This window comes from Gambusia affinis, linkage group LG12 (genome assembly GCF_019740435.1).
Source record: "Gambusia affinis linkage group LG12, SWU_Gaff_1.0, whole genome shotgun sequence".
NCBI classification, from domain to species: Eukaryota; Metazoa; Chordata; class Actinopteri; order Cyprinodontiformes; family Poeciliidae; genus Gambusia; species Gambusia affinis.
In genome coordinates, this window is record NC_057879.1 from 8367042 (window position 1) to 8381352 (window position 14311).

Genomic DNA, 14311 nt, shown 5'->3' on the forward strand with positions numbered 1-14311 from the left:
CACTTCTGTGATGCTGCAAGGGAATGACCTTTAAATAAAGAGCCCATTAATGTTTAAACCCATGCATGATTTAGGAAAGATGAGACGGCATTTTCACTTTGAAGAAATATTCCTGATTTTTTATTTCTATTATTTTTTAACCAGGTTTATACCATCCTGGCATCTCTCACTGGATGCCATCCTAAATATTGTTTGGTTTACAGAGCTGAGTTTTCTGATCAAAAGATTAAGCAATCTGGGAAACAAACTTACCAAAACAGCAGGTAAAAGTCCTAAGGTTTGAGCTTTCCCTAGCACAAATACTTTACTTAAACGCAGACAAGACAACCAATTATCTCTGGGTTATACAAAGTGTTGTATTTTTTTATTTTTATTTTATTTTGCTGCGTGCCGACTCGTCAAATCATGACTCAGTAGTCTTTCCTGACATCTGTTAAATAACATTTTGGACCCTAAATACTTCATTTATAATTTGAAGTTTCGTGGAGCTGTTAGCAATAATAAAAAAAGAAGATATTTCATTTTCATAGGTGTAGATGTTACGCCCCTTAGGAGTAAGAACTCTGTAGGGGAATAATGAAAACACGGACACAATGTTACTACTTCGTCTCCAGTGTTGTAATGGTAATATTTCAAAACAGTTTCAGACATTACACTGTCACATATTGAGTAAACATTACACGCATTCCGGTTATGCCAACACAGTAAAACAAATCTAACACACAAGACGCAGCTAACCAGGAGGTTAAGGTGAATATAGTAGCTCTTAGACTATAGTTATCACAGTCACCACAACGCTCCCTGTTCATTAAAAGAATGTAATCGATAGCTTTAAAGTTACACCTTATAAATAAGAACTTTACCTGTAGGGGAATAATGAAAACACGGACACAATGTTACTACTTCGTCTCCAGTGTTGTAATGGAGGAGCAGAACCGTTACATTAACGTTCCCCTACATTCGATCAGACAAAACCAACCGAAACCCGAACGATTAACAAACTGTCATAACTGAAAATCTAAAAGGTTGAACTTTTCAAGAATTATAAAAAACAAACATAGCCGGAAAAGTAACATTAAAGAAAATACATTGTTTTTAGACTTCATTAAACTTAGGCTACCCTTTAGCATATCTGTCTGTAGCACCGAACTTGAAAGACCAAAACAATCGATCGCAGATCACTAGATCTTGTTTTCGCTTTTAGTTATCTAAAATAGTTTTATAACCACTACACACTCCCCTTCAACAGAAATGTCGTCCTCGACATTCAACAAGGAAAGGAGTAAGATGACAAACCTCATCCATAAAACCATAAAGAGATTACTTGGTCCATACACAGGCACTTGATCTAATCAAAGTCTTTAAGTGCTAATATCAAGTCCAAAAAAAGGTGGATCAGCAATACACAAACACAGGATCGTAGGTGGACATCTGAACTGGCTCCGGCCAAGGTCTAAAGGGTCCACAGTAGTGCACTGGGTCAAGCCAATATGTAGACCTTGGTGGAAGTCCCAAACTGTAACAAGATGGATAACCCAATTCATCATAGGTAAGTCGCTGTGGTGGTCGCCGTTCTCTCCTAGGCCTATCTTGTACTTGCTCATCTCCACTGTGGTCCTCACATGAAGGAGGTGACATGGATGGTGGTAGAGGGTTGTCTCCACAATTTTCCAGTTGTTCAGACGCTCCATCTTCCACTAACAGATCAGGCATCGCTTGATCTTCCTCCAGGTTTAACGCCGTCTCTTGGTCCTCTTCTGGCCTTGTTTCTCCCCTTGCTGCTGTGGGCTCAGGGTCTGCCGACACATCAGTGTGCTCCTCAGCAGTGGGACCTGTTTGTTTGTGTGGCTCAGGGGATGGGTAGTAAAACCATTCATCTTCTGAATCCTCATCACTCACGTCCTTTAGTTCACTATTATGTTCACTGTCACTTGTCTGTTTTGAACCTTTTCTTCGTGATCTGGCAACTTTTAGGGGAACTTCCAGAGGTAGGTGGTCACAGGGAAGTAAGAGGTTGCGGTGTAGTATCCTACTATCTCTCCCCTTTCCTTGTTCAGGTACCACCTCATATACAGGAGCATCCTTATTTACTCGCCGCACAACCTTGTGGATGATGTCCTCCCAATGGCTGCGGAGTTTACCAGTCCCACCTCTTGGGGTCAAATTCCTAACCAGGACACGGTCTCCAGGTTCCAGCTCTGAGCTCTTGACTTTGCAATCATGGTTTCTTTTGCCTCTTTCAGCTGATTTCCGTGCATTGTTCTGTGTTATATCATAAGCCTGTTGCATTCCTTCTCGCCATTTTCGCATGTACTCTCTGTGATCAGGTGTACCTGTGTCTGGTGTCAAGCGGAAGAATACATCAATTGGCAGTCTTGGAGTCCTTCCAAACAGAAGAAAGAAGGGGGAAAAGCCAGTGACTTCACATTTTGTGCAATTGTATGCAAAAACCAATCTGTTCAGTGACTCTTTCCAGTTGGACTTCTCTTTCTCTGTAAGGGTCCTCAGCATTTGTATGAGTGTACGGTTGAAACGTTCGACTTGGCCGTTGCCCTCAGGATGGTACGGTGTTGTCCGCGAGCCCAAAACTCCAGAGGTTCTTTTTAGTTGTGACATGAGCTGGTTTTCAAATTCACCACCTTGATCGTGATGAATACGTAGGGGGAATCCAAATTTTAATGCATAATCATTAAAAAGTTTATCAGCCACAGTTTTTGCTGACTTAGATGTTGTGGCATAAGCCTGGGCGAATCTTGAGAAATGATCAATTATGACCAATATGTACTCATATCCACCAGCTGACTTGTCAACATGCAAGAAATCGAGAGAAACCAACTCAAAAGGCTGGGTTGTAACAATATTTGTAAGAGGTGCCCTAATCTCTCGGCTTGGTTTCTTCTGTTTTATACATGTGCATCTCTGTGCCACATAGTGCTGAATGTCATGTTGCATGTATGGCCAGAAGAAACGCTCTCTCACCAATGAAGTGGTTCGATCAACGCCTTGATGTCCCATGCCATCATGTAGTTCCTTCAAAACGGTTGCTTTATACTTTTCAGGCAAAATAAGTTGTGTCCGTTTGGCTGTCTTTCGACGCAGGATGTTGTCATCATCCAAAGTCAGTTTTTCCCATTCGTGTAGTAGTCTTTTACTCTCTGTGCTGAGTGATTTTAACTGTTTTCTGTCTGGTTTTTTATTTAACTGACGATATTCAATCACAGGGCCAATATTTTTATCTTCCCTCTGAGCCTGACAAATCTCTTCTAATGAAAGAAGGTGTGAAGTGCTGATTTCTTTACATTGAGCAGAGAGTGCCATGGACCACACTGCATGGGAACCTGGGTCCTCGACTGACTGTACAACTGCTTGAACTGAACGGGATGACATTTCCTCCGTACAGTGTTCCATCATGGTGTTAATATCCACTGGCAGCCTTGACAGACAGTCTGCATCGATGTTCTCTTTCCCTGGTCGGTATCGGATGGTAAGGTGAAAATCTGCTAATTCAGCAACCCACCGACACCGGTTGCATTCAACTTCTGTAGACAAGACATAAGTGAGCGGATTATTGTCTGTATATACAGTGCATGACGAGCCAATCAAATAGTCTCTAAATTTTTCACAGACAGCCCATTTTAAGGCAAGAAATTCCAATTTTCCAGAGTGGAAATGGTAGTTCTTTTCAGATTTGGTGAGTGAGGCATATGCTATTACACGCATTTTTCCTTCCTGTTCCTGATACAAAACTGCCCCCAGACCCAGATTGGAAGCATCTGTGTGTAGTACAAAGGGTTTACTAAAATCAGGAAAGGCGAGGATTGGTGGTTCCACCAGGTGATCTAGCAGTTCCTCAAGCAAGTGCTGGTGCTTTTCTGTCCACACAATGGGAAAGTTGGATGGGGTCCCGTTTTCTTTTATTCTGTCTCTGTCTTGTAACATGGGTGTCCCTTCGATTTGAATCTGCAGGAGCTCTCATGAGATCATAAAGAGGGGCAGCTATTTGAGAAAAGTCTCGAATATACTGACGATAATAACTCAGAAGGCCCATAATGGCTCTTAGTTCTCCCACAGTGGCTGGCTGTTTGTCTTTAAGGGCCCTGACAGCAATGGTATCAGCAGGATCGATTTTACTGCCCTCTGATGAAATGACCCGCCCAAGATAGCGAACCTCATGCCGAAACATTTCACATTTGGCTGGCTTCAACTTGATGCCATACATTCTCAATCGTCTAAGCACAGTTCTGACATGTTCAACATGGTTTTTGAATGACTTACTGAAAACAAGGATGTCATCAAGGTATGGAATGCAAATTTCATCCCTGAGTCCCTCGAGACATTCTTCCATGCACCGCTGGAAGGCAGCTGGTGCGTTCATTAAACCAAATGGTATACGAATCCATTCATATAAACCCCAAGGGGTCACAAAAGCAGTGAGAGGCTGACTGTGTTCCGCCATAAACCCCTGATGGTAAGCTTTACCTTGATCTAACAGCGAAAACCATGAGTTCCCCCCCAGGCCATCCATAATGTCCTGTACTCTGGGAATGGGCTGGCGGTCTGGTACAGTCTTATGGTTCAACTCACGGTAATCGATACAAAGGCGTAAGCTTCCATCTTTTTTTCGAACACACACCACTGGAGAAGAATAGGGGGAATTCGATTTGCGCACCCAACCTTGTGTGATCAGATCATGTAGATAGCTCTTCATTTCTTGATACAACAGTTTTGGAACGGAGAGGTAAGTTTTAGCCACAGGTTCTGTGTCTTTCAGTGAGATGGACAGTCGCAGGTTCTCGATGCATCCAATATCATCATCAGAAGAGGAAAAGGAGCCCGACTCCTCTCTTAACATCTGTTTAACCAGATCTCTTTCAGGGGTACTGAGATGTTCCAAATTAACTGGGGGATCCCAGTCAGAATCAGAGGTTTGTTGTTTCCTCATTTCCACATTAGCTACTGTTAATGGGGACGTGGAGCAGGACTGTTCAAAGATTGTCGTCGGGTAAACTGCTTGGACTGGCTGTGCTGTTCCAATTACAGTCCTTCCAGAGAGTATTATGTCATGGTCTGTTGGGTTTTGCACATCCACAATCACGACTGATTTTGTACCTTTCTCCAGTTTTAAGAGGGTGTCAGTGAACTCTAGGCCTTCTGACCACTGTGGGTTGACACTGGGTTCGAAGATCAGAGTTGTCTCCTGTGAAAGAGTTGTCATAACACGGCACTCTACTTTTACTGATGTATGTTTTGGGACATGTACTTGTCCTCTGGTGGTCTTGACATTATACTCCAAAAATTGCTGTTCAGCAGCAACTGTAGCCACAAATACTTCAGCATCATCCATTTCAAAGTCAGAAAAAGCTGTTTGGACAGCTTTGATTAATTGCTGTTTATTGGTGTCTTTGCTTTGCTGCAGCTCAGTATCCACTATCAGGCCAATGACATTTGAACCAATAATAGGGCGAGCAAGACTATTCCCTTTAATTACTAGTGAAGGGACAACAACCTCCGTTGTTGGGACTCCATCTGCAGCTAGCTTGAATGTGACTTCTATCCATCCCCACGGCATGTTTTGGCCATTGGCTGCAATGAGATTCAAATTATCACTGTTTTCAATTATCTCAGAAATGCCTCTCAAAGTCACATCTGGCAGATGTTCCGCTTTCCATTGTTCACTGACTACAGTCACTTGTGAGCCAGAGTCCCACAATGCCCTAATTTGCTGACCTTGGATATAACAGTCAACCAGATATTTTTTTCCAACTAGTGGAGCAATTTTAACTTGCTTTTTCTTTCGTGGCGAGGCTCGGACAGTACTACAGGAAGCTGTCGGGCATTGATCTTTATGTACAGCCCAATGTTCATGCTGACATCTCTTGGAGCAGTATAACACACTTTTGCAAGATGAACATTGTCTCAATCTCACCTTTAACCCGCTTGCACCACAGTGTGCACAGAGTTGGGGCACTGCTGATGACGCGGTCACTCCCTGCCCCGCTGGGGTAACCCTTGCTCGTTTAAAGCACTCCCTCTGAATTGGCCTGATCTCCTCATCCTGCAGCCAGCTGAGAAGTGTTCACTGCTGCCACACCTGAAGCAGTGAAAGCAGTCCTCCAAATTTTCCTGCTGGCAGGCGTAGCACCTCCTCTTAGGCCGTGGTGAAGTTGTGGAGAGGGGGCGTTGATTTCCATATCTCTGATTGGGTGGAAAGTGATCGTATTGTCCTGGGGGTGGTGGTAAATAATTGTGTTGTGTTGAATGGGGTTGCAAGTAGCTGTATTGCACTGGAGTAGCTTGATGGTAACCATGTTGCACTGCAGGCTTGTGTGTTTGTGATGAGTTGTGGTAAGCTGGTGCTGGTTGAGCTGGTGTGCAATCTGGTCCTGATACTGGGCTTGGGTGCTGCCTCTGTAGATAAGAGGGCTGCTGCATAGACTCTTTAATAGAAGACACTTCAGCTTTCAGATCTTTAAGCAGGGTCATATTTGCTTTCATCTCCTGCAGTTCCGAGAGAATATCTGTTTGACTCTTACTGTGACTCAACTGGCTGATTTTGTCCTTCTTCTCAGTGGTGGTGTAGTCAGACTGAGCAGAGTGAACAGTCACAGATCGCTGTGGTGCGTGCATTTTTTTCTTGTCCTGTCTCTCACTTTCATAAGCACATGCAATATTTAACTTTTCAAATAAAAGTTCATCAGAAACACCAGCTTGTTCTAGAGATGGCTGAAGGTCACGTTTTATGTTATCGTTCAACAAACCGGTCATAACGGTATGGAGAAACATGTTCTGCACTAGCACTGGATCATAACGTAAGCCTGACTCTGACTCTTGTGATGCAAACAGACTCTTCTGTCGTAGGTCCAGAGTGCGGATGAGAAAACTCTGAGGAGTCTCTTTAATGCTCTGTGCTTCTGATGACAGCTGTTTATATAATTCTGTTGCACTTTTTTCCTGATAATGGCAGCGCAGTATTCTTCTCAGAGTGGGGGCGTAAGGTCATTTTTTCCCTCTAGGTAGCTCCGTAATTGCATCCCTGGGACAATGGCCCTTATGACAGCATCAACAATCTCTGTCTCTGGAAAGCCTTTGAGGAGGCCATGCTCAATCTGTCGTGCGAGACTGGAAAACGTGAGGCGATCCTTTTGTCCTGGGTCTCCAATTTGTCCAGATATTTTAAATTCTTTGTGCCATACAGCAGGGGTCTGACGTAGAGCTGAAGCTGGAATTCCAAGGCTGGACATGGCAGTCTGAACTTTATGTACATCCTCCTCGTGAGTATGTTTTATTTGGGATGGTACATGAGACTGAGAAGATCTGGTTTCTGTTGATGTAGTACCCAGTATCTCATCATATTCATTCTGCTGTGCGTGTCGTGCTGCTTTAAGTTCCTTTACTTGGATATCTGTAGCCTCAACTCGGAGCTCAGTTATCTTATCTCTGAAGCACAGAAACTCTGACATTCCCAAATCCTCTAGCTTTTGGAACTTATCACTCTGTAGATGATTACTAATCATTAAAATGAGCGATGTTCTATTCTTTCCTGCCACATGTTCAAATTTTGGCCCAGCAATGGTGAGAAAATCACACAGTTCTGTTAGGCTTTCTGTAGGCAGTGTGCACAAAAGTCCGATTATCTCCAACTGTAACGCCTCTACCTCTGTTGACTCCATCTTTGTTGCGAAAGCTGATCAGCGTTCTGTTGTAGCAGTAATTTGTTTGCTAAACCTTGGTTGCAGCACTCCTGGCACCTTAGGTTAACCTCAGATTACTGTTGCCGTCGGTTACAGAAACTCAGACTGCTACACAGTTGTCCAGTAGATGTTGTCGGCCTGGATAAGTAAGTTAAGGGGGAGCTGAATGAGAGCTGGAGACGTCTGATCCTAGCAGAAGTCAATCTTTGTCTCACTCAATCCCAGCGGTGCCTCCAAAATGTTACGCCCCTTAGGAGTAAGAACTCTGTAGGGGAATAATGAAAACACGGACACAATGTTACTACTTCGTCTCCAGTGTTGTAATGGTAATATTTCAAAACAGTTTCAGACATTACACTGTCACATATTGAGTAAACATTACACGCATTCCGGTTATGCCAACACAGTAAAACAAATCTAACACACAAGACGCAGCTAACCAGGAGGTTAAGGTGAATATAGTAGCTCTTAGACTATAGTTATCACAGTCACCACAACGCTCCCTGTTCATTAAAAGAATGTAATCGATAGCTTTAAAGTTACACCTTATAAATAAGAACTTTACCTGTAGGGGAATAATGAAAACACGGACACAATGTTACTACTTCGTCTCCAGTGTTGTAATGGAGGAGCAGAACCGTTACATTAACGTTCCCCTACATTCGATCAGACAAAACCAACCGAAACCCGAACGATTAACAAACTGTCATAACTGAAAATCTAAAAGGTTGAACTTTTCAAGAATTATAAAAAACAAACATAGCCGGAAAAGTAACATTAAAGAAAATACATTGTTTTTAGACTTCATTAAACTTAGGCTACCCTTTAGCATATCTGTCTGTAGCACCGAACTTGAAAGACCAAAACAATCGATCGCAGATCACTAGATCTTGTTTTCGCTTTTAGTTATCTAAAATAGTTTTATAACCACTACATAGAGAGGAACTTTGTCTTTTTTAGTCACTCCTGCTTTTTTGAAGGCAGTAGAAGTTTAATCTGTCTGAGAGTTGACTCAAATTATTATGTAAATATGTAATGTTTTAAAGTAGCAAACAGTCAAAACTCCAGTGATGTAACGTCGACTGTTTTATTGTCAGACACTCGTCATCGTTAACCAGTCAATAAGTTACTATGAAGTCAGTTGTAGATTAAAAATGGATAAATAATACATGTGCATAAACATTTCAAGATCATGTTATATAGCCTGTGAGAAGCATTTCAGGGTTACCAGGAAGAATAGATTTATATTTTAATCTAATCAAAACTCACAGTCATCCTCCCTGTGTCCCGGAAAATAATAGATCAAGTCTTAACATTATGGGTAGAATATATTTCTCCTTGATCCCTAAATCCTAACAGAGAACACAATTTAGGAGCCCCTAAATTGCCCCTATCGGCCGCTAGGGGCGCTGACGTGTTGGCGGCATAGAGAAGTTTGAACACACAAGAAGAAAAAATCTTCCGCTGGAATGTCAAGGAAACTCAACGTGTGTCTCGTCTTCCTCATACCTGAGGTCAGTATAAATATGGTTTTATGTAAATATATTAGTACTCTTGAATAGTCGAAAGGGCTCTTAAATCAAACCCAACTAATGAGTCAGTAACATAGTTCGTTTTGTGATTGTTATTGTACACAAAACGGGGCTGAAAGCTAATTGAAGATATTGCTAGCGGAGTTCTATACGTGTGTGAGCTAGCTGAAAGACAGGCGTTCAATTGAACTTGTGTTTTGTACTTTTTGAGAGTTTTCACTTTTTTTCTCCCCACAAAAAACATAAGCGCTTGAGTTACAAAAAAAACAAGCAAAAAAAATAAAAAATAACCCCAGATTGATTATTCCGTATTTGCAAAAGTTGATTAGGTTGTAACCTAAATAACACTAGGAAAGGAGTAGAAAGTTAGGAGCAAGAAACAAGGTTCTCTTAACTAATGAGCATTATTATCAATAAATAATCTCACAATCAAACTGTCTGGATGTTTGACAATTACAGGAGATAAAAATAAAAACCCACTGATTAGCCATAGCTACACCCTTGAGTTCCAATGAAACCACTAAGTGCACAAAAAAAAACTAAACAGTACAGATTACAACTTGGTTGATTTGATTTGTAAATCTTCATTTGAGTCTTGTTGGTGATTCGACTTGTTCTTCGTCCTGTGGTGAGAAAAGAAAAAAATATTGTCAACAAAGAGGTAAATGCAACTGAAACAAACACGCCTGTCTAGCGTAAAAGTGGGAGAAATTGGTTGTGGTCTTTTACAAAAAACAAAGAAATCCTACAACCACTGAAATCTGACGCTACTCCATTTTTGTTTGCTTTTTGGGAAAAACGAATTGCGCTCAGTGTCTTATTCAGAGGCTTTTGTGTTGTTTACTTCAGTAAGTTTTGGTGCAGCGCCACCAGAGGCAAGAGGATTGGATCATTTGACAGTGCAGTGTGAAAGTGAACTGCACCAGCTGAAAATGAAACAAAATGTAACAAATGTTGCAATTTTGACATTTTAGGTTCAATGGTCCTCAACTCAGCAGTGAATCAATAGGGCATACAAAAGCAAAAAATCTCATGAAAAAAAGATGAACCAAAAAAGGCAAACATTTGTGTAGTTTTTTTGACTACATGGAGTGGTCCTGCGGGATGATGACCTCGTAAATACAGACGCTGTCGTCCAAATCCAGCTTTCTTACCAGTTGCCTTCAGATTGGTGGGTCAGGTCGGGGAGTTCTGTTCTTCTGGTTTCGGGAAGCTGGAAGCAGAGGGCTCCGCTGAGGATGGGGAGGCTGCTGTAGACCACGATAGGGATGGACCAGTGGTACACGGCCAGCATGTTGAGCAGCGGGGAAAGCAATCCTCCGACTTTGCTGCCGATGGAGCCCAAACCCGAGGCAGTTTGTCTAAAGCATGGACAAGTCGTTCCTCAAAGGTTTATTCAACAAATTGTATTTGTCTGCTTTAAAAGAAAAGTACAAAAACTACAGCAGAGACAAAGTTAGTACTGAACGCTACCACTAGAGCCCACGAAAAGTATTCGCCATTTAGGATGTTTTACCCTTTTGGTTGCTTTTTGCAAATCGATAATCATGAAAAAAAATATTGATTTTTTTAAACTAGAAAATAACAGAAAAAAAGCTAATACGAAATGTTTTTTTTTTTTTTTTTTTTACAAAATAATGACAATTACGTACAAATATGAAACATAAAAATTAGTGCTACCATCAATATTCACCGCTTTTAAAGTAACTAACCTAATTCAGCAAAGGTCCAGTCAATTTGGGATAGCTGAAAAAACGTGTCTGGAAGGTCCATTCACTGGTTAATCAGTGGTTTTTATTTTACGTTTCATATTTTTATTCAACTATCAATGTTTTATAGAGATCAGTTTTGACTTTAAATGTGTTTTTTTCTATTTTTTGTAAATTCGTTTGTTAAAAGAGCCACATTTTGTTGATCCTGACTGATTTGTGAACATGCAGAGGGGTGAATACTTTCTATAATTCATCGTGAGTGAGAGTCTGAGGCGTAACACGGAACAACTGGGCGTCACATTTAACATTTAAAATGACTCGATCAAGACAAGACCAGATTGGAGAACAGCGTCACTTTCAAAGGGAAATACGTTAACGGGAGTTTCAGTTTACCGAAAAGACGTCGGGAACAGCTCCTGAACATACAAGATGCATATAGATCCGGCCCAGTTGGTCAGAAAACGTCCGCCAATGGCTAACGCAGTGACAGCAATGGCATTACCTGGAAATACAAAGAAAAAATAGAAACTTACATTTTCTAAGTAGTACATTAGAGAGACTATAATATCATGAATATAAAGCATAAATATTCACATCCTTTTTAAAAAAGCGTTTGTTTGGTTTGCCATCTGTTGCCAACTGACTGATGATGATGTTGGTGGACGGTTGGTGACAAGCGTTACCCAGAATACACTTGGAGACAATATGGATGATCCGCTTGTAATTATGTGTGTCATAAAGTTAAATGTAAGAGTGAAAGTAAAGCCAGTGATGTAGCACAACATTTTATTCAATATTATACACCCACTATGTCACTAAAATCAGTCGGTCTTGTAAAGTTTGTAGCAACCATGAATCAACAATGACTGGGGCAGACTACTATATAATCTACTGGGGCATCACTCTAAATAATCCTACATAAATAATCCTCCAGCTCTTATCAGACGTGATAAAGGTTTGGATCTTTGAAGTTATATTCTGCCTCCCATCAGGGCCCCCTCTCGACCAGGGCAGGGGGCCCGCCACCCCCAAACCACCCTTGAAGCTTCCCCTGTACAGTTGTATGAGTAGACATTTTTGAAATAATTCAAGTTTTGGTTTGGAAAATGCAACAATGCAACGTTAAATCGAGTCAGTATGAAGTCAGTTATATAAATATAAAACTACTGGGTTAATAAACAGTTCGTAGAGGCTTTACTTTGAGGTACGGCGAGGATCAAGAGGCACAGAAATCCTCCAATCATAAGTGTGGTGATCAGTGACGCTTTTCTTCCAACCGCCTCCAGGAGCCAAATGCAAACAATGTGAGCCGGTACTTCAGAGAGGCCAAACAAGGCCTGAGTCAGGAAGATGTCCAAGCCAAAGTTTCCCACATTCAGCGAAAGGCAGAAGTAGGTAACATTCACGGAGAACCTGCAGAAAACAAAAACATTCAAACATTAAGTTGTCATACTTCAAATTTTTTTCTGTAGATATTACAACTCCACAGGAAATGTTACACAGTTTAACTTACCATGCCAAAATAATGGTAAGGAAATACTTCCTCAGCACAGGAGATTTAATAAGACATATTATGCCTCCCTTTTGCACATTTTCTTTGATAGTAATCTGTAAAGGACACGACATCATGGTAACAGTTGCGTGGTTATAACTAATCACCTTGTATGACAACTTTTCATCTGTTCTATTTTGTTGAGTTAGTAAAAACAAGACTTTCATTGCAAAAGTAGATTGCAAAAGATTTTGATATGATGACATCATACTCAAACCTGATCGGACTTTATTTTTTAAAGTCACGAAAATGTTCGTCACTGAATTGTCCTACAACGTTCTTTTTCATTGTTTTTCTTTACGATTATTGCATGAAACCCGTCTGACATTTATTAAATTGCATTTATTGTTGTCTATTTTGAGACAGAAAGGCAAACAGTCGCACCTTTTCCAGGAGAGCGTTTGAAACTTTGCGTTTGTTAATGGCTGCCGCTTTGATGATCAGCTCTTTAGCCTCGTCTGTCCGTCCCCTGTCCAACAACCATCTGGCTGACTCTGGAATAAACCTGTGAAAAATTAGATACCTTCATTAGTCTCCTTTATTGTTCACCTGCCTCGTATGTCAATATCGTATGAAGATATAGAACCAGGAGGCTTAAACACTCTGGTACGCGCACTTTGATCTCCAAAGTTGGTGAGCTCTGACAGAACTTTGAAAGGTTTTACGTTTAGAACTACACAAAATGTGTTTCATATATGGCAACATGTTGAAAGACTACGTGTAACAGCAGCTTTATAGGCTAAACATGCAACAATCAGTTGCTTGGAGACGGCAATCAGACAACTTTCCCTTATTGGGTCTGACCTGTGATCAGTGTGTCGAAAGCTGAAAATGTTCATTTCTTTTTTCATGCTCCAACATAAACACACCATCCAATAGTATGCACACTGACAATTTTTTTTAAAAATAAAGTCAGATCAAGTTTGAGTTTATCGTATTCGCGGATTTTGCTCTGCGACGTAACTCCAAATCATTCACAGAGTTTTGAATAGAGGATATCTGAAATATTCTAAAGAAAATGCACCTCAAAGTAAAATACATGGAAACAATGCTACTTGACATGCTATTGGCTGGTGTTTGCGAAGCAGCCAATCCAGGAGCACCGTTTATTTTCTTGCCGGTGTTTGGCTGAACCACCAAAAGGAGAGATAATGTAGATGCTAGCTTCTGCCGTAGCACTAAGACAGTTTCCACTGTGTGTATTGATGCATATTAAGGTTTAATTGATGTCTGAACTATTATTTTTAGTTTTTGTTTCTACTATGTGCAGATCTATGTGTGGGGTGGCGGTTCTCCCCAACAAACACGAACACCAGGAATCCACTGTACTCTGCATACACAAGGATAATCTTGTAAATCCGTTCTTTTCTGTTGGTTTGAAAATAAATCAGAGAGCATGCAGCACATTTTCTTCTCTTTCAAGAGTTGTAATAATTAGAAAAAATGTGAATTGCTGGTCGGACCGTAAGCGGAAATTTGGAATTACGCATTGAGCTAAATGCAAAACTTTTTCCCACAGACCATATGTAAAAAGTGATCACAGCAAACGGAGCAGCTATGACCAGTTGAGCCAGTCTCCAGTCTCTGATGAAGTAGATCATGCCACCGAGGATGGCCAGTCCAACAGCAGTACATAGCTCAGTGATGCAGGCTCCCCAGGACCGTTTGGACACGCCGATCCATTCAGTACCTGAAGGCACAAAACATATAAACACTTTGACTGTGGAAAAGAACTCCTGAAAGAAAGAATAATGTCACAGGCAAGATACTCTTGGCATAGTCTAGCAGTGGTTACAATAAATTACAAGTTGATAACAATAGATG

The 14311-nt window shown here is 41.1% G+C and overlaps 1 protein-coding gene across 1 annotated transcript; it reads right to left on the minus strand.

Moving 5' to 3' along the window:
- Window positions 1-9721: 9721 nt before the first annotated feature.
- On the minus strand, window positions 9722-14311 carry LOC122841457 (solute carrier family 22 member 13-like). Its single transcript, XM_044134765.1, has 7 exons — window positions 14009-14311; window positions 12872-12992; window positions 12449-12543; window positions 12134-12348; window positions 11329-11437; window positions 10378-10584; window positions 9722-9846 (listed from the first exon to the last, which is right to left on the minus strand). Exons 1-7 carry the CDS (start codon window positions 14086-14088, stop codon window positions 9777-9779), a joined length of 897 nt encoding a protein of 298 aa, XP_043990700.1. The 5' UTR covers window positions 14089-14311; the 3' UTR covers window positions 9722-9776.